Raw genomic sequence first — 23,147 nt, 5'->3', positions numbered from 1 at the left:
TCTGTGTGTTTTGCGCTCTTCACAGACAAACGTACTGACAAATCCGCTGTGTCTGGGGCCATCCGCATGCACATAAGTGTAGAGATCAAAGGCGAGGAAACGGTTGCTCCGTATCATGTTCAGTACACCTGTCTGCACGAGGTAAACTCGCTTTTTATCTGTGAGTGAACATGCATTTAAAGAGGGTGAATGCTTCTCAACCGCTTTGTTTTTAGAAGGGCGCATTTTGTCAGATTATCCTTCGTCCGCCGTTTGTGCATCATAGACAAATATCGTTTTTTTTCACATAACGGGCTGCCTAAAAATGTCAACTAATTTTAGCAGGTAAGGCATGACGTTCACACTGAAAAAGACTGTTTTCTGCACATAGTCGTGTCTGCGGTGTAAAGAGACAGCAGTCGTTTAAATGCGAGTCAAAATGAACCGCTTCTCTTTATTTGCTATGTGCTGACTGAAACCGTTACGCTAGGTTTACAGGAATCTTTGACAAACAAAATTAGCTTTTGTTATAAGTAGGGCTGCCACGATTTGTCGACTAGTCACGATTACGTCGACTATCAAAATCGTCGACGACTGATTTAATAGTCGACGTGTCGTTTGAAGCTTTGTAAGATCGCAAAAGACGCAGGAATAATAGCAGGATTTAAGAGTGTAATAACGGACTGAAACAGAAGATGGCAGCACTGCATGTACAAGGATGCCAGCTGCCGTTAAACCCCGAAGAAGAAGAAGCAGCTGTGTCCCAGAATTCATAGCGCGGCCCAGCTTAGTTTCCAACAATGGCGGTAGCTAGTTAGTTTTAATATTACTCTTATTATTCTTTCTGGGTCACAAAATAAACGTTTAACATATTTTCAGGCGAGAATGTAGCCGTGTAAACCTCAAATATCGGCTCAGTTTATCAGGACACCACATATTTTCAAAAGCGCTCCGACGTTTTCGGAGACGTCTGTTACCCACTAGCTCGATAGCTAGCCGGGGGCTAGGTCACTAGCGCCGTGAGAACACCGGACTCCCGGCAAATTGTTTTCAAACCCACCGCCGTCTTTCCCGACTCAGGTTAAATATATATGAGTCACTTAGATAAATTAAAAATGTTGTTGTTTGGCTTTTTTTTTTTTTTTTTTAGTATTTTATTTGTTCCTGAGTAAATCGGTTTGGCTGAGATTAAAGTTATAGTTTTTACACAGCTGAATAAACGTCAAGCAGACAGCTGATTATCAGAAGTGTGAGATGCTGGAGAATATACTCCGGTGTCCTGTTATATTTCAGATAGCAAGGAGTTTATTAAACTTTACCAAAACAATCTGCAAATTTCATTAAAATTGAATAAACTATCATCTTGTCTTTATTTTTAGTTAGCACCTTAAAAGCTTAAAGCTGTAAGCTAATGATAGTTATATAAGAGCAGATGCTGCTGGTGCAATAAGCTGTAGTTTTACGTCCAGTGGATGATGATCTGATTAGTCGACTAATTGCATAAATAATCGGTGACTAGTCGACTATCAAAATAATCGTTTGTGGCAGCCCTAGTTATAAGTGTGTAATGTTGTTTTCGCGGCCTGCGTTTATGAATATGTGTGTGTGAAGCTGTCTTAAATGAGCCAAGCTAAACTAGTTAATTTGCTTGACTGATGTTCACTTTCATAACTGACCCATTAAACTTGAGTTAGTACTCTGGATAAAGGCAAAGATAGAGGCATCACACACACACGTTTCTGCTCTGGGTTCGTGCAGAAAATTCTGCTGATTGATTGTAGACCAGTCCCAACTTTGTATGGAGTCATTACTCAGTCCATTACTCACAACACATTAGCTGACCTTAACTGACAAATGGGCACTGTTATTGCCTCTCAAGTGCCCATAAACCCACTCAGAATATTTTACAGTGGTGTAAGGTTTTATGGATGAGACAGCACCTTGTGTTGGCCTCATAATGTGGGTTTATGGCTCTTTATGCAGCAGAGCCAACAGCACAACAGCTTGTGAGGTTATAGCGCGCTCTGTCTTAATGGCTGAACTGTTTACAAACGAGTGATAACTGTTTGAATTTTTTCAAGCCTTTTTTCTCTTTTATTTCACTCACGCCACCTTCTGCTTTCTTTTCCTTAGAATCTCTTCCATTATGTGACGGACATCCAGAATAATGGTGTGGTGAAGATTCCTGACGCCAAAGGGGATGATGCATGGAAAGTGTACTTTGAGGAAACTCCCCAGGAAATCGTAGATGAGTTTGCCATGCGTTATGGAGTCGAGTCCATCTACCAGGCTATGACGTAGGTTCCCGGCTGACTGCCCGACTCCAGAACGTCACCGTTAATAAGAAAGACCCATGTGTTCAGGCGCATCGTAGATTGTTTAGATAAAAATCTAACATTTGCCTGTCCTCCTCTCATTTCCAGCCATTTTGCCTGCTTGTCATCTAAGTACATGTGCCCAGGTGTGCCTGCAGTGATGAGTACCCTGCTGGCAAACATCAATGCCTACTACGCCCACACCACCCAGGCAACCAACAATGTCTCTGCCTCTGACCGCTTTGCTGCTTCTAATTTTGGGGTGAGTCAACATTTAGCTGGATCGATAAAGTTAGATGTCATACTTTTATTAATTAAATAGTTTTATATACTAATTTTCCCCTAACTATCGCAATGGCATAGTTTCTCTGTTATTTCCCTTTGTCGTGTCCTCTTTATCTTCATTATGTTTAATCACAGAATCTATTAGCACATTTCTTTTATTACCCACAGAAAGAGCGATTTGTCAAGCTCCTCGATCAGCTTCATAACTCTCTGAGGATCGACCTGTCCATGTACCGGGTAAGTTACTCTTTTATAATTTCTTCTGGCTTATAACTAATGATTCTCTGCGTCCTTGCACGTCTCTCTTTATCAGAAGCAATTTGAGGAGGCAAATGTGTTAATTAGATTGATAGTTCATCGGAAACGTGCACAGACACGTTGGGGAAACCATGTACGCCCACACAGTCAGAACAGGGCTTGCTGCCAGTGAAGATTGACCATGCTGGATCGTGCCCACAGATGCAAAAAACTGGACAAGCACAGATGTGAATTCATGTACTGTGGCTCGCCGTTTCTGATTTCTTTCCTTTTTTTGGCCCGATTGCAGAACAACTTCCCGGCCAGCAGTCCTGAGAGACTGCAGGACCTCAAGTCCACAGTGGATCTGCTCACCAGTATAACCTTCTTCAGAATGAAGGTATAGTCTCTTTCTCTTCCATTTTTATCCTAAAGCTTGGTGCTGAGTTGGATTTAAGGGTTTTCTTCAGAAGCAGAAATGGAGAGAATTCTGCAAACCAACTCTGCTTTCTTCACATTGTCTATTTAAGCTGCAGAATATCCCATTTTTCCCCCTGACGTGTCAGTGCTGCTGCCCTGCATCACTGCCTGATCTTTCAACTCTCCCACCTCCCACATGAAGGCTCCAGGGAGATTTTTATTTTCACTACTCCAGTCTTCTATGTTGCATATTTGGGAGAGCACTGTTGCCAAACTTTAACTATATTCTGCAGCTGTAATAAATTCATCATTTCAAATGTGAGCTCAAATGAATGATCCAGTCACTGCATGTCTGATTTTTGTGCCTGCGTTTAGGTCCAAGAGCTCCAGTCGCCACCCAGAGCCAGTCAGGTAGTGAAGGACTGTGTCAAAGCCTGTCTCAACTCCACCTATGAATACATCTTTAATAACTGCCATGAGCTCTACAGTCGCGAGTATCAGGCAGACCCGGTAAGAAGCAGCAGTGATGGGCTGAATGTCTGCGTGTGTGTGTCAGTGAATGTTTTTCTTTTTCCATCTTTGTCAAAAAAATCAACTTTGAATTGATATTTTTTGGCATAAACATAATAAAGTACAAAAAAGTAAAGCCTTGTTAGCACACCATGCATGCGTACATGTACTGGACTTCAGAACATACAGAATCAAACAGTTAGAAAAGTGCAGATGTTCAGGTGTGATGGTGATGGTATCTGCATTTGTTCATTTTTTATTTACTTAAAGGTACATCAACAGTCTTCTATAATTTGCTTACGGCAAATTATAGAAAAAAAAGTGCTGAATTATGATTTGTTTATTTAGTTTATTTGTTTAGTCCATTTTTTCCTTGGTTCATGTTTGGTTTTGGACAAACTAGATCTGTTTTTAGTTGATATCGTTCTGAGCTTCTGGTCGTTACCAAGCAAAACACATAAACTTGGTATATTTCATTCAGTGGCAAAAGGCATTGAGGTTTCCTTTGGAATTTTTGCTGTAGATTTCCAGTGACTGATGATCGTTTTGCTTACATTTAACTTCTGTCCGGTTCAGTTTCCCTTAAGCAAAATGCCGGGAATAATGACAGCCCAACCACAATCTCAGCGCCTTCACACCTGCACCATTAAGTCTGCTTAAATTGAATTCTGGTTCATTTTCCGTCTTGGTGCGGTTCGCTTCTGCAGACACGAGCAGGGTAATTGCACTTGCAGTGAATCTACCACAGACGCATTCGAGGAGGCGGTCTCGATCCAGTTCCAAATGAACTTCAGACTGATTCGTTTATGGTGGGAATATGATCTGACCCAACCACTGAATATATGCTGGGCGTTTGCCTTCTGATAGCCAGGCATGCTTTGCTTCCTGGGATGTAGCAGAGTACCATAAGCCTGCAGAGTACACAAACTTTAAAGAATTGGAAGAAGTGACATTGCAAAGTTATCCTGTAGCTCAGAATACTGTGTCTTCTACCTGCTTTTGCTATTGTTCCTCTTGCACATCTGGCCAACAAGCAGACTGAACTTTCTCATGCGGTTTGTATAAAAAAGACACGTTTTGCTTCGTTTGGAGTTTTCTTTATGTGAAAACAAAGTAAAGTCAAACCAGGGGAAAAAGCTTAAAGTTTTAGAAACTCATCAGCTGATTGAATTACAGGTGGAAGTACAACTTTAGTGATCAAAATCAGCGGTTTTACCCAGAAGTCATCACTACAAAGAGAATAATATTTACATTTTTACATTTCTAATACAGAAAGGATTTCAGTTTTGTCCTCATTCCATATGTAGACACTTGTGTGTTGTTGGTTTGTATGTGTGTGTGTGTGTGTGTGTGTGTGTGTGTGTGTGTGTGTGTGTGTGTGTGTGTGTGTGTGTGTGCGCGGTAAGTCCGTGTCTTAGTCTGGTGAAGCCAGGCTCTTCCATCCGTCACTCCTGTAGCCGATTCCAACAGCGATTTCTAGAACTTGCTTTGAGCCCTCATTAAAGCACCAAGCCCAATTCTGACTTCCCCGTGAATTTCAAATAAGCATTTTTTTCTCTTTGAATAAAACATTTCGTCCTGAGGGACTTTGCTATATTTTGTTGAAATCTCTGCAAGATCATTCTTCACTCTTCAAACCCTGCAGCAGCCAGCTCAGTGTTTTGTTTTGTTTTTTCTCAGCACATCTTCAGCTGTTTCAAAGAAGTCGACCAGACAGTTGACATTCGCAGTCTGTTTAAAGCTGTTTGAGCAGCAAGTGTTTAATATGTATGAGTTGTTGAGTTAACAACGCAGTCGAGATTTCCCTCCAAAAACGTCTCCCCGTTGCAGACGACAGAAATATTATTGGTAAAATTCACATTAAGATTACACAATTACACGACTCTGGACATCCTGTTGTACGGCTTTAAAAACCGTTTCACTGATCAAAATTCACTTATGTGCAGATTTTTCAGCCAAAAGGGGCAATAATAGCAGGTAAACCTCAGAAAGCCATTGTCATGAGTCATTATAACGCCACTCATGTTGTTGCTTTCCCAGGCCAAGCAGGGTGCTGTGCCCCCAGAGGAGCAAGGACCCAGCATCAAAAACCTCGACTTCTGGTCCAAGTTTATCACACTTATCGTCTCAATCATTGAGGAAGACAAGAACTCTTACACTCCTTGCCTAAATCAGTATGTCTCTAAGTTTTCTACACGGCCGTTCTACCTTTGTGTTTGCTTTGTTTCCTAGTACAAATTTAAACAGAATGGGTTTAATGACATTTTAATGTTATGTAGTTATCCACAGTTTCTCATAGTGCCATTAAAACTGCACTCTGAGGCTCTCGTCAGCTTTCCCGGTTACATGTTCTCCTTCTGCATCCAGATTCCCTCAGGAGCTCAATGTGGGTAAAATCAGCGCGGAAGTTATGTGGAACTTATTTGCTCAGGATATGAAGTATGCAATGGAAGGTGAGTAAAAACCGATAATACAGTTAGTATTGTGCTGTAGTCTTAAAAGTAGCGAGCATACAAAAACACAGAAAAGAAAAGAATTCAGTTAATATTCAGAGAATTTAATTAAACGTCTGTGCTTTTGTTTAACTATCGGCTGCTGGTAGTTCAGCACACTGGTTATTGGCCATAGCTGGACTCCCACTCAGTATATACAAATGGATATTAAAAAGCCACCTATTATATTAAACTCTCTTGAATGTTACAGTCATACAAACATTATACGCAAGTTTTGTTTTTGTATTAGCAATAAAATGATCCAGTTATTCTACTCGTGGCTATCGACATCCTCCAAAAACAAAAAACCATTTTAATCATTAAAACACATACGCACGCACGCACACACACACACACACACACACACACACACACACACTGAATGTGTGCTCCATGACAAGCAGCTGTTCTTGCTGACTAACTGCCTGCCTGATTTAAATCTTCCAGTACCGCTGCTGAGAGCAAAGATCTCATTTTTTTTCAAACAATGAAGCAAAATATATTAATTTTGGTAGATCTTGTGATATGCATATTCTGATTTCTAGCATGCATATTTTTTATCTGATATTTTAAAAAAGTATTTATGCATAAAAATAAAGTTTCTGATAAGACAAAAAGAGGATTTGGCTCTATCCAAGCATGACTGGAATCATGTTTGTGTATTTTAAAACTATTTATTCTATAAAATGATCTGTAAAGTGTCAGTTTTTCAGTTTCTCTGTGCATAACAGACCTGCAGGAAATGCTGGCCGCCTAAACAGTCCTGGAAATACGTGTTTTCTCCTTTTCACAGAGCATGAAAAAAACCGCCTGTGCAAGAGTGCAGATTACATGAACCTGCACTTCAAGGTCAAGTGGCTGTACAACGAGTACTGCAAGGACCTGCCCTTCTTCAAGAGCAGAGTGCCTGAATATCCTGCGTGAGTAGCATCTTGTTTTGTAGAAACAGACGCATCCGGTGAAAAAGAATTATAGAATATATTTTTGAAATGCTCGAATTTAGTTTGCAAATATCTAAATTGTTGCTCCCCGTAGGTGGTTTGAGCCATTTGTCATCCAGTGGCTGGATGAAAACGAAGAAGTGTCTCGTGACTTTCTGCACGGTGCTTTGGAAAGAGACAAAAAAGATGGGGTAAACGTTTCCAGCTCCCTTCCTCCTTATCTCTCCTTCAGCCCTCTTGAAGCGCTGAGTCGCTGTTGTTATTCAAGCAGAATTATTGTAATCCATCCTTTGTACTTCCTCTGCCACACTCAGAGTTATCATCCAAAGTTTCTTCCCCACTCCCGCCCCGCCTCCCACACGTTCTCCTGTCTCCCCAGCATTCTTCAAAGACTGAAATAGAAAGCATGGACTCAGCAGTGCAGATTCTTGGGAAGTTTTCAAAAAGAGTGCCCGTGACTTGCATATGCTTAAAGCCAAAGATGATTCTGTTACAGCAGGACATTGTAAATTAATGGCCTTATTCCAAAGGTTTGACTGCAGAAAAGCTGTCCTCAACTCATTACCCTGACTCCCTGGAGTAGCACCTACTCACCTCTAGCCAATTAAGGACCAGGCGGTAACCAGCAGCCAATTACAAGGAGACAGACAGGAGCTCCCACCTGTCACTGGATGGCTGTCTAACTGTCTGTACGGCTGGCTCTGAGAGGTCAGAGTCTCTGTACAGGCAGTGAAATATATCAAAGGTCCAGTTTAATAACGCATCTAATGGTCTGTCTGTATGGTCTTAGACGGGCACACAATCTCACCTGCAACCTTACTCATCCCTTTCTTGTGACTTTTTCTCCTTTAATTTTCCCCAGTTTTTAATCTTCCCGCGTATCTTTTCTGCCCTGCAGTTCCAGGTCACATCGGAGCATGCTCTGTTCTCCTGTTCAGTTGTGGATGTCTTTTCCCAGCTCAACCAGAGCTTTGAGATCATCAGGAAGTTAGAGTGCCCAGATCCGCAGATTGTAGGACACTACATGAAGCGCTTCGCCAAGGTAGGTGCAGTGAAAATGTCATTTGCAGGTTACAAAATAAAAATGCAAGACCGAGGTCTTCAATTTTTTTTCTGTACATGTTAAAACATTTTTTATAATAACAGTAATAATAATAAGAACTTTGATTTGTATAGCGCCCTTTAAGAAACCCAAGGACACTTTACACAAGAGCAGAAAAAAATATTTCCTTTGTTGTTTTCTTCTCCAGACCATCAGCAATGTGCTTCTGTCCTATGCTGACATCATATCAAAGCTGTTTGCCAACTATGTCACCATGGAGAAAGTGGTGAGTGGCCAAAGACATAATGACCCAATGTGGTTTTTCCACAGATGGTCTCATTTTATTCTGTTTGCCAAAAACCGAAAGCCAACTTTTGGAATAAACATAAAAACATGCGCATGTGTCCGCTTCTTTCTAGCCCTGCATCCTGATCAACAACATCCAGCAGCTGAGGGTGCAGCTGGAGAAGATGTTTGAAGCCATGGGTGGAAAAGATGTGAGCGACTCTTCTCCACTCGCAAACAGCCAAAACTTAGACTGTTTAATTATTCAGACATAGTTCCTAATGCTAGTATATCAGCCATGTGTTATTATTATCCTATCACACAGCCGCCAGTCAACCCAAACAGCTGAGTGAGTTTGTGTGTTTTTATTGTGGCATTTTAGCTGTGTGTTGAAGCTAGTGATATCCTGAAAGACCTGCAAGTCAAACTCAACAATGTCATGGATGATCTCAGCAGGGTCTTTGCTGTCAGGTGGGAACACGCTCACACATATTCATATCCAAATGAACGCTACAGATGCAGTCTCTTAAACCTTCTCCCTTTCATCCTCTGTAGTTTCCAGCCTCATATTGAGGAAAATGTTAAGCAGATGGGAGACATCTTGGCTCAGGTTAAGGGAACCTCAAATGTGGGAAATGCCAGCAGCGTGGCCCAGGATGCTGACAATGTCCTGCAGCCAATCATGGAGTTCCTGGACAGCAAGTGAGCCAATCTTTAGCTTAAAATGATTCCCTATTTGGAAGCAAGTTTCTTCTGACTGACTGCCTGATTGACTTGTAGATAGAAGATTTGAACAGTAGGTGGGTAGGGTAACGATGCTCGTGGCTAGAGCTGGAGAAATTCCTGCACAATAACATAATCAAGATGAAAGAGTAGAAAAAAACTGACCTTTAAAACACTCTGGAGACTGAGCTTTCATCTTTCAGGGATTACCAGTGAATACACTGATGTGATGGTTTGAATCTTTGGCTTTGTTGGTTGTGGTTATACGATATATGGATAAAAGTATTAGTCCGTATCTTTTAATCTTTGAATTTGGGTGTTTTCAGTCCCATTCCCACAGGTGTACAGTGTACAATCCATCACCTAGCCGTGCACGCTGTCTTTACAAACATTTATGAATTAACGGTTTCTTAAGAGTTCACTGAATTTAACTGTGGTGCAATAATAGGATGCCACAACCACCCTTGTTTTTGTAGGAATGACTTGGAAACGTTATTTGCCTGTGAATGAATGAAAAATATTGAAATTTCCCCAAATTTTCTGCTTTTCTGAGCGTTTTTTCCCTCATGAAGGTATTTCTCTTTTTCATATTACCTCTTTTTCTTTTGATGATCCGATTTTTCTTCAGGTAGACTGTGTCTTTTCCCCTCTGCTGCTTAATACTTACGTCTCTTTCTTACTTGTGTCTCTCCCTCCTCCTGCCAGCCTGACTTTGTTTGCTAAGATCTGTGAAAAGACTGTGCTGAAACGTGTGTTGAAGGAGCTGTGGAAGCTGGTGATGAACACCATGGAGAAGACCATCGTTCTGCCACCGCTCACAGACCAAACGGTAAGAGCGCATAGAAGTATAAATGCACAAAAGAACATACAAACACACAAAATAGACATATTTAGAGATGTTTTCTTGGCTAATTTGTGTAGACGAAAGAGACATGTACACATATCCATCGCTATCATCTCTTTACAAAATGTTTAATGATTATTTGAAGTCCTTGCGGATGTTTATAGCAACATAAATGAAGATATTACATGTTCATATGGTGACCCCCGCAGTATATAAGGCCTACACGTGCACAAGTATGTTCTACTTACACCTGTTACTGCCAAGGCAACATCAAAGGACAGAAAGAAAGAAGAAGGAGGTGGAGAACGAGAGAAGGGAAAACAAATGCAGACATTTTGTGTGGCCCATGCCTAAGCAAAAGATCAAACAGTTTTTGCATCACATCTACATCCTACCCTCTGCTCACCCCCCCTACACGCAGTATATGCAGCATTGCCCTGCAGGTGCCTTCGTTCATCCAAACAATCCAGACGAAACCCTTAAAAAGCAAAAGAAAAAAAAGGACTGCACCATATCATTCCTGCACCAGCTCATGGCTGCTCTCCAGTATGTCAGTTGTTTGGAGAGATTCCTGATTTATGAGTAACTCACATCAGAGTTGCATAAAAATGTTAGCCTAAAGCATCCGACCCACTTCTGAAAAGAATGATACATTTTGGAAAGCAGCCGCTCTTCTTTTGTTTGTTTTTGGTATATGTGTTATTTCTGTTTGGTTATTAACTAAAGAGCCTCATATCACTGATAATAAAGTGATAATCTGTGGCTACTGTGACCTTCAGTCACAGGACGCAGAGTTTAATGTGCGCCAAAGCTGCACGATCACACCCACAGCGACACTCTTCATGTGAAGCTGCTGAAAGTTAAACCTCGTATTTGCTTTATGAGCAAAGAGTTGATGCTGTAACGAGTTAGCTTAGGTGTTATGGCTACCTGCTCAGTTCTCTACCTGTGCTTAGTCCAGGCTCTAAACAGGTGTCAGTTGCTCCACGTCCCTCCAGGCCTGGGGCCCAAACTTGTGATTTTGATTGATGTGGGGCTCTTTGCAGCTTGACTGACCCTTCTCTCTGGTTGTTGTTGTTGTGATTACTATTACATCCTGCTCCCACCGCTCTCCCTCCACAGATGATTGTAAGTACAGCACTCCTGTGTGTTTGTCTGTCTGTCAGTCCACGGTGGTCAATTTCTCTGCTATATGTGGCTGCGATCTTCCCCTGTTTTTACCCCACATCACACCGTCTGCCTTCTCACGACCTCACCTCTTTGATCTGTCTCATGTCTCCTCTTTTCTCTTCTCTCCTCCAAGTCTGTCTCTCGTTTGAGAAGACAGGAGCATGGTGCATTCCTAACTAGTTCTAATAGGTCCCACCCCACCCCTCAGCAATCTTCACCGATTAGCCCCCTCTCCCTTTTCTGCTGTCTCTTCTTCATGAACGCTCTCCTCAAACAGGAAATGGTACTCCTCTCCTCTGTTGTGCCTGGGTTTGGCTTGTTTCTTCTCATGCATTGCGCCCTTTTATGGGGACCCCGGTGAGGTGACTGATCTCTCGGTAGCTTGGTATCTACTGTCCCGACCAAACTCCAGCACCCCTTTTCCGCCCTTTCCAATCCTCTCACCCCACTGTCCCCACCTTTCCTACCTGTTTGAACTGTGTCCTGCCTTCCTACCCCCTACTGTGGGTTTGTTGCTTGCATCTGATCTATTTCAACACTGCAGTCTTCTCTCAGTATCCTGTACGACACTGTAGTGCACTGTATGTCTCTGCGGACCTGTCCTGTTGGTCTCTTCTGGTTTGGTTTCGTGTTCTGTTGTTGCTATAATTACTGTCATTGTGTTTTTATAAATAGTCTCGATGCTATTTCTTGGGTTTAGGTTGTGCAAACGAGGTACACGGTTTGTTTTCTTAATGTCTTAGGACCAAATATTTCACTTTCTGATGCTGACAACCTAAAGATGTATGAAAACATTTATTTTAATGTCAAGTTATTCATTCTGATCTCTGGTAACTTCCAATAAATTATTTAAGAGAAGCTGGTTTAACATCATAAAGATGCAGACTCTAAAATTGTTCTTTGGATGGAAGTTACTGCACAGAGCTTTAATGCTGCATAATTGTTGAAAATATTATCTTTCAGTGATTCCACTAAGAAACTGGTAAAACTATCGGCCTGCCATCACACCTAAAACTCACTAGCACCATCCTGTTTAATTTGTGCATAAATCTAAATATTGTAAAACGATTTCTTTCATGATAAGCCCAATTTTAGTCTTGTTCACGTGACTGAGCACCCTGTATTTTTCATGCAGGTAAAATGTTCGTGTGCTGTGATTGATAGCCAGAAAATGAATTTCTTATTGAGCAGTAAAGAGAGTATGCATATGTTTCCCCTAGGTAAAATTTTTATTTTAACTTTGACCAAGATGTTATATTACATTTCTTTAATGGAAACTATTACGTGCTAAGATACATTTAGATTTTTCCTTTTTTCATGCTTCCTGGCACTGTTTTTGCTTTGGATTGCATGCAAACAGGTTACGAGTGGCCTGGCTGAAATATCAGACCACATGCAAACAATATCTCTGCAATGATCATAAGTGAACAGAGTGCAGTCAAAGCATTTACTCTCATAATGTTGGATTGGCAATCGATCAAAAAAAGAAATAAACTGAAAAAACTGACGAGGGTTTTTCCAACATTCGTTAACATTTTTAAAGCAACGTCTGAGCTTTTGATTGCACGCTCTTATGCAGCCAGTGAGCGTGAAGTCAGACAGCAGGGACTGGCCACTGCTTGAAGTATTAACCACATGCTCTCTTTCCAGGGGAGGCTGAAGAGTGCTTCTCACAGCGATGTAAGGACTAAACCCCTTTAGATCAATGTGTCTTGTCTCTCTCCTCCACGTCTTCTCTCCATGTCTATGTCTCTCTCCCTCAGCTCCCAGTCAAACAAAGCAGTGGAAATATTGTTTTTTTTCACTATCTACATAGTGCTTTTTATAGTGTGCTGTAAACATACCTCTATTGGATGTAGACATTTGTGACTTAAACACAGAAAGTCAGTGTGTTCAGCAGTCACTTAATTTGACTCAGACCTGGCTGGCTATGTGCAAAAAAACAAAAAGACAACAGAGTGTGGTTTAGCTTCACAGCCAAATCAAAGGGAAGCCAAGCTTGCAGGGTAAAAAAGTATATTCATCACAGCAGCCCCTGCAACCAAAGGCACATCTATCTGCACGACTGACAGTTTAGCTTAGAGTAGCAGTGGAGGGATGCTGGATTATTCTTCCCTGTTGCTTCCCCACAGTTTCAGAAGTGCACTCTGTTATTTGCTAATAAAGCTCTTCCTGAAACTTTTCTGCTATTCTTTTTTTATTGCATTATTTGAAAGAATACAAAACTACAGTTGGTTTTGGTAAACTTTCAAAACCGTATTTGTAACCACAGTCAGCAGTACTTAGGATACATCTTCTTACAAGAGTACTGCATTAGGCTGGACCAATAAATACCAGCACACACCACGGTGAAGCTTTATAGCTGCTAGATATGTGTGTGTGTGTGAGAGAGGGAGAGTGAGTGTATCTGTGTGCATTTGAGTGCACAAATATGTCTATTTTCCTGCCCTTACTACGAGCTGAACCACTTTCCCTTCTCCTTGTAGTGTTTGTGTGTAATGTTTTGGAATGATTAAAAGACAGATAAGTGTGATAACAGCACTTGAAGGAAAATGTACCGTGACACCTGTAAAGCGGTTCAGAGTGACTGTTTATGAATGTGTGTGTCAGAAACGTCGCTGTCCTCTGTGTGACACTAAGCCATTTACCGCCGCCGTTGTTTTGTCACGATAATAACAGCGCTCCTCTCTCTCTCTCTTTCTCTCTGCTTGTCTACCTTTCTTGTTCCTCCTTCTGCCTTTCTGTCTCTTCCAGGGCACTCAGCTCATCTTTAACGCTGCCAAGGAGCTCGGACAGCTGTCCAAGCTGAAGGTACAATATGTTTCTGCTACACTTACGCTCTGGGCCCGGCACCAGTGCTTCGGACTGAGTCTCTAATTGCTTAGAAAATATGCGGAAGAGCATATGAGGGGGACATATTGGTCATTTTGCTTTATGCCTCTCCCGCTGGCATCTTTAGGAGCACATGGTTCGTGAGGAGGCCAAAGCGCTAACACCCAAGCAATGTGCTGTGATAGAGTTGGCTCTCGACACCATCAAGGTAGAGATTCACTTTCATTTTCAGTGATTAAACATTGAATATTCTCTTTATTATCAGTGCAAGCGTTTCAGGAAACAAGAAGTCATAAATGTACAGTCTTAAAACCCAGAGTTTGGGACCAGGAAATGAGGGTTTTTTTTTATCCCTTTAGGATGAATTAATAAAAGAAAAATAACACATAATTTCACTCCCAAAGCATTTTCCCAAGATAACACAGGCACCCACATAGCACCAAATGTTAAAACGATTGTTTAAAGCTCTACGGGGGCTCTAATTTGCACATCATAGAAGCGTTTTGAATTGTTATCTGCAGTTGTCAGTATTGACTGGTTTAGTGTTGGATTCATGTGTGACTGTGGGAATGTCAGGATTCGCTGATGATCACTCTGCTGTGTTTATAATTATTTGTGCCCTTTTATTTCTTCAGTCAGCTGCTGGTCGGAAGATGTTGGTAAAATGTTTTTTTCCCCGCCCTTTTATGTGACAGCAATATTTCCATGCTGGTGGTGTGGGTCTGAAGAAGACATTCCTGGAGAAGAGTCCTGACCTTCAGTCTCTCCACTACGCCCTGTCCCTTTACACGCAGGCCACAGACAAACTCATAAAGACCTTTGTCCAATCGCAGAACGCTCAAGGTAACGTACAAATCTGTCTGTGTCTGAGGGGCTTTGAATTTGCTTTACCTTCCAGTATCTTCAGTTGTTAAGTATGAGCTTAACTACCTACAGCATCTTACATAATTCTCTGAGGAAGGGAAATGTATTCCTTCTTCGCTCACACTCTCAGAGGAGCCCCTCTCGCTGCCCCCTCTGTTGATGTTAGGGTTTTCCCAAATGCCAAGTTTCTATACGCTCAAAGTATCTCACGTGCCTCGTAGAGCGTAAAATTGAAACTGCAACAGCACAATATTTCTCACTGTCCTGAAATGCTGAGTCTCCTGATAGCGAGCTTCTGGAACTGCAGCCACTATTCTGTAGATGATCTGACAGCTATTTGCAATGAAAAAATAAATACCTACCCACTCTGTTTTCCTTCTCTTTGATGCTGCTGCTCAGCCTCCGTCCTCCTGTCACATAGCTGTGTAACAGCCATCCCGTTTCTGCCATCAGACGCTCACACATAGTCCCCGAGCACTGGTAGAAATGCCTTTTGAGTGGATAATCATTTAAAATTGAATTTTTTAACTAATGCCATGTGGCTTTTGATGTTGCAAGACACAGTTTTTTCACTGCTTATTTGGTAGAAGTAGCTCAATTTCCCCAACAAATCAGGGAAAATGCTTTTTACATGTTGGTCTGTTTTCTACTCTGTAATTGTGAAACTCTCTGCAAACCTCATATTTCTTCGTGTGTCTCCTTTCTCTGTCTACTCCCACCTCCTGCCCCGTCTGTGGGACAGTGTTCGGCGGGAAGGGGGTGAGATTCACCACTAGTGAGGATGTTTACCCAGAAAAGGGTATGTGGCACTCAGGCTGAGGCTCTGAGACACCAAGGACCACCAGAGAGCCTCCAGAACAAAGCCCAGCAACCTCCACCTTTTCACCCACCCCCACCCCCACCCCCCCATGTGCATCCTGAAACTGTCCTGCCTGCTCAGATTCATCCCAACAGACAAATGCAATGCACAGACTGAACACACTCTCTGCCTTTTTGAACACACATACATGCCCACCACCACAGCAAGAATGGTAACTTTATGCATTCATGCATGAAACGTACACACTGATGTCTGTATGTACAGAACTGCGCTGAATACATACGCCGTGGACAGTATGTATGAGCAGACACGACGCATGATGCGCGGACATCAGACAAATATAATAGAAATGCATTAAAGCGTGGAGGAATTCTGATGCAGCATGATGTCACCCAGAGAAGCCAGGGGGCTAAGTGTGTGTGTGTGTGTGTGTGTGTGTGTGTGTGTGTGTGTGTGTGTGTGTGTGTGTGTGTGTGTGTGTGTGTGTGTGTGCAATCTGATGAGTCTGTCCTCAGGTTGTAGAAGCAATTATTTATTTCCAGAAACACTGGGAGGAAATCTTTTTTTTACAGTGTCACTGTCCCTCCCACTGTGTTTGAAATGGCAGATGCTTGAAGAGGAAGAGTAGGATTATTATGAAGATGATGATGGCTGTTGGCTTAGTTTGTCTGGGAGGGCTCTCTGTCCTTCCCTACCCTGCGATCGCATCCAAAAGCAGGCAGAGATGGAAACACCCAGTCAGCTTCCACACGCAGCGCCACCCTCCCCAAAGCGGTGATGGGAAAGGGTTCTCAGCTCGTCTCCCCTTAACAGATCTAGCCAATCACAAACAGTCCATCGGGTCAGGTGGTCTGATTTCCGTCTCTTTAGATCAGAATAAAAGAGTCTGACTTGCTCTCAGATGCGGTATGTTCATACACGCTCACACAGAGACATATGCATTCTGCTGTTTGTGTGTGCACTTGGCTTCGCCGTTTAATTTGATGCTACGATGATGATCTGGTGCTGCGCAAGCCCTAGCATCCCGACAGTCATCTCAGATGAGCGGCTCAATATGACATTGTTAACACTGCAGTCTGTTACACGTCAAGTTGTGTCACTTTCCTCTGGAAAGAGACCAAAGATGGAAATGTGTAAGGAAAGAAAAGCATTCAAAGTAGATTTTTATGCAGATTAATGCCTAACTGTGAAAGGTATCCACTACCAACAAACACTAGCAAATGAATTTTGTTGGAATAGTTGAGATTTTGAAGTGTTGCTCTGAACTGGTGTGTTCTCAAGTTTGATTGTCTGACTGAGCTGAATCCCACTTTCTCATCCTTTACCTGTTCAAAATGGTGACACCAGCTTTTTAGTTCTGATGAAGTATGACTGGAAATAATTCAAATGCTCCTTTTTGCAAGTTTTATGGAAAATCATCTATTTGAGATTGAATAAACAAGCAGCAAAGAAGCGTATCTTTCGCCTTCCTGCCAGCTGGTGGATGTCCCTGACTGTAACAAGGAAGCAAATTAACTCCCTGTCAAACAGATTTCACTGAGTAGTTTCTCCAACCATATTAGAGTGGATGATTAGAGCAGGATGAATGACCAAAGCTCAGTGGAATTTACTCGCAGCTGAAAGAGTCTTTGATCAGCGCTGACGGTCGGTCTCGCGTGCTGCTGGCTGTGAGCGCCGATATTTGCGGTTAAAATAATCAACTCATTTGTGAATAAGTGGCAAACTCAGGCGATGCTTTGGCACATTTAAAGTACAATTCTGAGATTTAATATCTATTTTGGTGACGTTTTGCAATATGGTGCAAAATGTGCCTCTGATTGCCGTGTTTGTTAACGAAGAAAGGGGCTGCTTTTTCCTGGCAACATCTTCCTGCCTCCCAGCCAGAAAAGTTTCTTTCTCATCTCTCATGGATGTCCTCTACTGAGTAGACAAGGCCAGATGGATGACTGCTGCTCTCTTTGGTCCTGTTGGCAGTGAAACCAGCAATCCCATAATGCTCCCCTGAGAGATGCAGAGAGCCGCGTGCCAGGAACACTCTGCCGTCTAACTCCCACAGACACCTTGTTTAGTGGGCGGCTGGTTAAAAACACAAACACACAGGCTGCTGGTCGTCGCCACAAAGATACCGTTGACAGAGCGAAGACGCTAATTAAAACACTGAAAATTAATGTCCATCTGTCACTGTATCCTTCTGGAGTTGTACGTGGATATAAACCGCTTGTTCACATGCGGCACAAGGAAAGATCATCATCCTCCCTCCCAGACAAAGGTGTTAGAGCCTGGTGAAAGCCATCTAGACTTGTCATCTTCTTCCTCAGGCAAAAAGTAGAACTCCAAGGACCCCAAACAAGCCCAGGTCTGGCGTAGCGTAGAGATGAAACAGTTAAATGACTTTGATGTTTGATTGAAATGCAATGAATTGACTGATTTTAACCAGGAAACATCTGAGCGGTCAGTTATGAGGGTGTGTGTCGCTCTCGATCCATAAACTTACATTAAATGATGAAAAAACTAAACAAGGAGGAATAAGAGCAATCTCTCTTCAAGAATGGAAATATAGACATTAAAAGGACAAAAGAGCAGAAAATATGAAAAATCTTCTATTCGCTCTTCTTGCAGAAAGCTTTATTAAAGCAGTCAGGCATCAGTACTGTCATCCTATACCGACGGGCCGGGGAGGCCGAGCTGCTTCTCCCTCCACGTGGTCACTCCCTCTCTTGGCCCTCCTCTTGACCATGCTTGGGTAAAAGACTTTACCAAGGAATGGGTGTATCCATCTGAGCATGCCCAGACATGATCTGTGTCGGTGGGGGGGGGATCCACACCGTTAGCTGACCTTCTCCAGCTTCTCTCCTGTCTTCTTCTCTGCCTCTTACTAACCACCCCGCATCCTAACAGACACTTTGCATCTATGAGTGGGCAACAGTTACCACAGTGATTGCCTCTCAGTCGCTCAGGTTTAATCATAACGTAGAATGCATTACCAAAGGAGATAATACAGCTATTGCAGGCTTATTGTTATTATTATACACTACCGGTATTAAACACATATGCCCACTCATAGCTGCTTTGTCTGAATGTCCACTTCCAGACCACAACATATGCACAAGCAGAACTCTGTGCTTTATTTTAAACGCTATTATTTTATAAAGAAACATTTGAATAGTCAGTACTCTGCTTTATATTCACCAGGTTATAACTGAGTCCATTTCGTTGTTTCTTTTGTGAAACTGAAATGGAAGTGTAACTTTTTTTAAATTTAATTATGGAGGAGAATTCGAAATAGAGGGCACAGCGGCTGCGACATTAGCACAGTGGAGATGGGGAGACTCGAGGGTATTAATGGCACTTTTACTCTTTGTCCTGTCCCGTCAGGCTCTGGGGTGGACGATGCTGTAGGAGAAGTGTCCATCCATGTGGAGATTTTCACTCACCCGAACACCGGAGAGCACAAAGTCACAGTGAAAGGTGAGCAAAAATATTTTGTATCTTTGTTGTTTTCACATTTATTGGGACTGAATCTGAGGGTATTTCTGGAAATAACATTCAAGTCATAGTTTAACATTTAAACATTGCTAGACCCCGCGGGCAGGACTGTATGGCCATAACAGGGCACCAGAATATAGCTCTAGCTTTCATCTGCCATAGAAAAATATGATTTTGTAATGAATACTCTTCCAATTCTATTTTCATTATCTTGACCATAAACTGAATGTGAGGCCTGAGGGAGAGCCAGTATTGTCTGCGTTTCCTGTTCACTCGCCCTCGCTTACCGCTCCACTTTTTCACACATTTTCTCCACACGAATCTCACAGTCACCCACACCTTCCCGCTCTCTTTCCTTCCTTTAGCTCTGTCTTTCTGTCTGTTTCAGTGGTCGCTGCAAATGACCTGAGGTGGCAGACGCAGGGAATATTCCGGCCTTTTGTGGAGGTCTATATCATCGGCCCTCACCTCAGTGACAAAAAGAGGAAGTACGCCACGAAGTCAAAGAACAACAGCTGGGCTCCCAAATACAACGAGACCTTCACTTTGTAAGTGGTTGATGTGCATCGATGATTTGAGGGATTGTTTCGAGAGATTTTTGTAATATTCTCCATCGCCCCACTCTGCAGCACCCTGAGTAATGAGGTGGGTCCTGAGTGCTACGAGCTGCAGGTGTGCGTGAAGGACTACTGCTTTGCTCGAGAGGACCGCACCGTGGGCATGGCTGTCCTTCAGCTGAAGGACGTGGCCCCTAAGGGCAGCGCCGCCTGCTGGCTGCCGCTGGGTAAACGCATCCACATGGATGAGACGGGACTGACCGTCCTGCGCATCCTCTCCCAGCGCAACAACGACGACGTGGCCAAGGAGTTCGTCAAGCTCAAGTCCGACCAGCGCTCTGCTGAGGAGGGCCGTAGCTAGGGGGCCAAATCGCAGTTTAAAATGCCACGTCAGGAACTCGAATCTGCCCAGGAGCTCTCCTGAGCCACTGCAACCCACTGCCCCGATTATCCAGTGTTGTAAAAGCACACATAAGACAAGAGTCGCCACACATACTGTAAATACATTTATTTCAGTGGAAATGACAGAGTGCGAAGCAAAGCATCACTCGTTTTCTGAAAACGCACCAGTGTCTTTATTGTTACTGACTTCATCAAACATGTTTTTGATTCAGTTATACATAGAGTTTAATCTTAGAGCATATAACTACTTTCCTCTAATCCCAGAGGAGAGCCATGTCATCCCACACACACACGCACACCTCACTTGACTGGTCAGAGTGAGAAATATCTTGTAGCCTTTAATATTTTGGCGTTCTTTCTCACTCTTTCTCTGCCTTTTTAACCTTACCCTCAACTTTACCGACCCCCAGCTCCTCTCGTCCCTTCCCTAGTTTGCAACCACTTAGAGAAGGGACCGCAAGTGCCAACAAGGAATTGCTCAAATATGCCAAGACCAGCCCTAAGCACAACCGGACCAACTGTCCACCTGACCCGTAAACAACTACAACGGCTGCAGCCTCAAACATTCCAGATATTGGGTGGGGAACACATACAGGGAACAAAGCACTATTTAGTTATGATGAGTTTAATATTTATTTACTTTTTTCTTCCAGATTATATCTATATTTTAATAATTCTATATATCATCACATATATATATATAAACTATTAAGGACATATGTAAAGATAAATACAGGATTGTTCGATGGAACTGTGGTCGGCTAAAGATTGTCCTCGTCCGTCTCTCTGTCCGTCTACCCTGTAACAGAGCACACTGCCTGACACCCTTAATGCCTTCCGTCTTGTTAACCCTTGCACATTATGTATGTCCTGTTTCCTATATGATAGAGAGTGGAGCCTGATGATCAAGCGCTGTAAATCATCGGACTGTATGTGTGTGAAAATGAGTGTGAATGTGCGATCCAGTGTTTGTAATACGTTCTAATGTCAACCTCGTGTGACCGCCCGTGTTGTCTGTCACCTGCAGATGTAATCACTGAAAGCCATCACAAGTGAAGGACGTCACAACGGGTGTAGCGGGAGTGCGATAAGATTCGGGGGATTTTTATTGTTTCGTTCAGTTTGTTTAATTTAGCACAGACCAAGGTTATATTGTGCGGTGGATATTTCCATCTGGTTTACTGCAAACATTCCTCAGCCAGGCAGCTCTGTAAGGACAGTCAACTGCCTTTAAAAAGTGCGTGCTAATTAAAGTCCTACATGTATAATTAGATGATTAAAAACACAGTCCCTGAGAAGCTAAAATAACCACGTGGGTTACACAACAGCACATTCCCCAACACGGGGAGAGCACATACCGCTAATGATCCAGCGCTTATCGCGTCTAATGATCCACCTGCAGATGCCGTAACCCTTAATCGTGAGTGAGAAACGAGACCTCTGCTAAAGGGCTGCAGATCCAGACCAAGCCAGGTCTGGATGTGACATTTAAAAGAGGGCCTACTGTCCACAGTACAGAGATGTAGTGTGAAAATAGAAGAAGCACAGGGGCTTTGCTACACATAAAAACACATTTATACTCTGAGCTTGTTTTACAGCAGTTCACCTGAAGCTACGGTCACTTTCATGTGAAACTAAATGTTTTAAAACGACTGCTCGCTGTCTAACATGTCTCTCAATGCGACATCTATTTTTAAGAAAATACCCTTTAAAAAAAATAATATATTTGTTGTTTTCTCGTGAACAAAAAAATCATGGGGGTGATGATAATAACAGGATGATCGGTTGGTTGGATGTTTTTCTGCCTCATTACTAAGATGCCCCCTCCCAAACCTGAATAATATCAAAGTCCCCATTATTAGAACAAGGCCTACAAACTGAACTCTATGCATCTGATCTATAAAGTCTCTGTAGATGAGTGATTTGGAATCAGTCTTATAATGTTTACATTGTGGATTATTATTCTAATTATATCAGCACAAGCGTTTGTCTGATATGTTGTAAATGCCGTCTCTGTTTCGATGGGCCAAACATCACAGCTGCGGTAGAGCTGACCAGAGACGGGAAGTTTGGTCAGCTCAGAGGAAACCGATCGGGAGGGAGATCGATCGCTGCGGTCGGGTAGTTGTAAATAGCTCGGATGTAACAAACACACGTCATACTATGTGAAGTGAAGTTTCGCTGCTCTTTTGTAGACTTGAATTTTGCTGCGAGTGACTGCACAGCTGGTGTTTATGTGCGACTGGGTGCCCAATCTGGAAATGTAGCTACTATTGAAGGGTATAGAAAGACCGCGTGCACTCTAGAGATCAATAACAGAGCGTCTGTATTACTTTAATGGGGCCTGATCAGGAGCCATTCAAAGTAATGCATCGTATATCATTATATATAACATGCTGCCTGCTAGTGAAAACTACTCACAGCTAAAAGTTAAGCAATCCCTTAATATGATCTTGTGTGTGTACGAGGTCTTTTATTAAGAGGGCACATCTACTTTTAATAGCAAAATCAATAACAGGTACGCAGCTGGAAATGCCACGAAAAAAAAACAAAAACTTTATTGCTGTTGACAATGATACTTTAGGAGAGGAAATTCTTCCCCTTCCTCCACCTTCAGAGGCCCGGACTGCGTGTTGGATTATCAGGTTGGCACGTTGAACAGGAACGCACACACAAAGGTGGATGAAGCACAACGAAAAGCACACAGACACAAGTGGACACACATGCATGATCCGTCCTGAAGTGTCTCGCTGAGCAGGCCACACAGACAGATACCTGCACAGCGCTGCTGGTCCGGTACTTCCAGATACGGTGCATGATAGGAACAATAAACAAAAAGTAAAAAAACGTGTATTGTGCCAGCACGCATAATTATTTGATGTTTAACTGCCAATTGTTGTCTTCTTTATTTTGATATTTAATTATCGTTTTCTATTTTTCAAA

General features: G+C 42.5%; 1 protein-coding gene across 1 annotated transcript in view; it reads left to right on the top strand.

Moving 5' to 3' along the window:
- The window catches only part of unc13a (unc-13 homolog A (C. elegans)), a 45,031-nt gene extending 23,140 nt beyond the window's left edge, over positions 1 to 21,891 (top strand). Inside the window, exons 20-43 of the mRNA XM_085448175.1 lie at positions 26 to 141; positions 2,113 to 2,276; positions 2,403 to 2,556; positions 2,748 to 2,816; positions 3,127 to 3,216; positions 3,612 to 3,746; positions 5,787 to 5,920; positions 6,114 to 6,199; positions 7,032 to 7,158; positions 7,274 to 7,370; positions 8,078 to 8,221; positions 8,430 to 8,507; positions 8,641 to 8,718; positions 8,889 to 8,977; positions 9,062 to 9,208; positions 9,935 to 10,058; positions 12,894 to 12,923; positions 13,998 to 14,054; positions 14,203 to 14,283; positions 14,771 to 14,918; positions 15,682 to 15,738; positions 19,135 to 19,227; positions 19,634 to 19,793; positions 19,875 to 21,891. Of these exons, the coding sequence (XP_085304301.1) occupies positions 26 to 141; positions 2,113 to 2,276; positions 2,403 to 2,556; positions 2,748 to 2,816; positions 3,127 to 3,216; positions 3,612 to 3,746; positions 5,787 to 5,920; positions 6,114 to 6,199; positions 7,032 to 7,158; positions 7,274 to 7,370; positions 8,078 to 8,221; positions 8,430 to 8,507; positions 8,641 to 8,718; positions 8,889 to 8,977; positions 9,062 to 9,208; positions 9,935 to 10,058; positions 12,894 to 12,923; positions 13,998 to 14,054; positions 14,203 to 14,283; positions 14,771 to 14,918; positions 15,682 to 15,738; positions 19,135 to 19,227; positions 19,634 to 19,793; positions 19,875 to 20,163 (2,747 nt within the window). The 3' untranslated portion in view covers positions 20,164 to 21,891. The remainder of the gene's footprint in view (positions 1 to 25; positions 142 to 2,112; positions 2,277 to 2,402; positions 2,557 to 2,747; positions 2,817 to 3,126; positions 3,217 to 3,611; positions 3,747 to 5,786; positions 5,921 to 6,113; positions 6,200 to 7,031; positions 7,159 to 7,273; positions 7,371 to 8,077; positions 8,222 to 8,429; positions 8,508 to 8,640; positions 8,719 to 8,888; positions 8,978 to 9,061; positions 9,209 to 9,934; positions 10,059 to 12,893; positions 12,924 to 13,997; positions 14,055 to 14,202; positions 14,284 to 14,770; positions 14,919 to 15,681; positions 15,739 to 19,134; positions 19,228 to 19,633; positions 19,794 to 19,874) is intronic.
- The last annotated feature ends 1,256 nt before the right edge of the window (positions 21,892 to 23,147 follow it).

This window comes from Copadichromis virginalis, linkage group LG23 (genome assembly GCF_057382275.1).
Source record: "Copadichromis virginalis isolate Kocher_CV1m ecotype Utaka linkage group LG23, C_Virginalis_male_GT1.1, whole genome shotgun sequence".
Classification (NCBI taxonomy): domain Eukaryota; kingdom Metazoa; phylum Chordata; class Actinopteri; order Cichliformes; family Cichlidae; genus Copadichromis; species Copadichromis virginalis.
The sequence above is the reverse complement of the archived record's forward strand: the minus strand, read 5'-3'. Positions and strand labels throughout refer to the sequence as shown.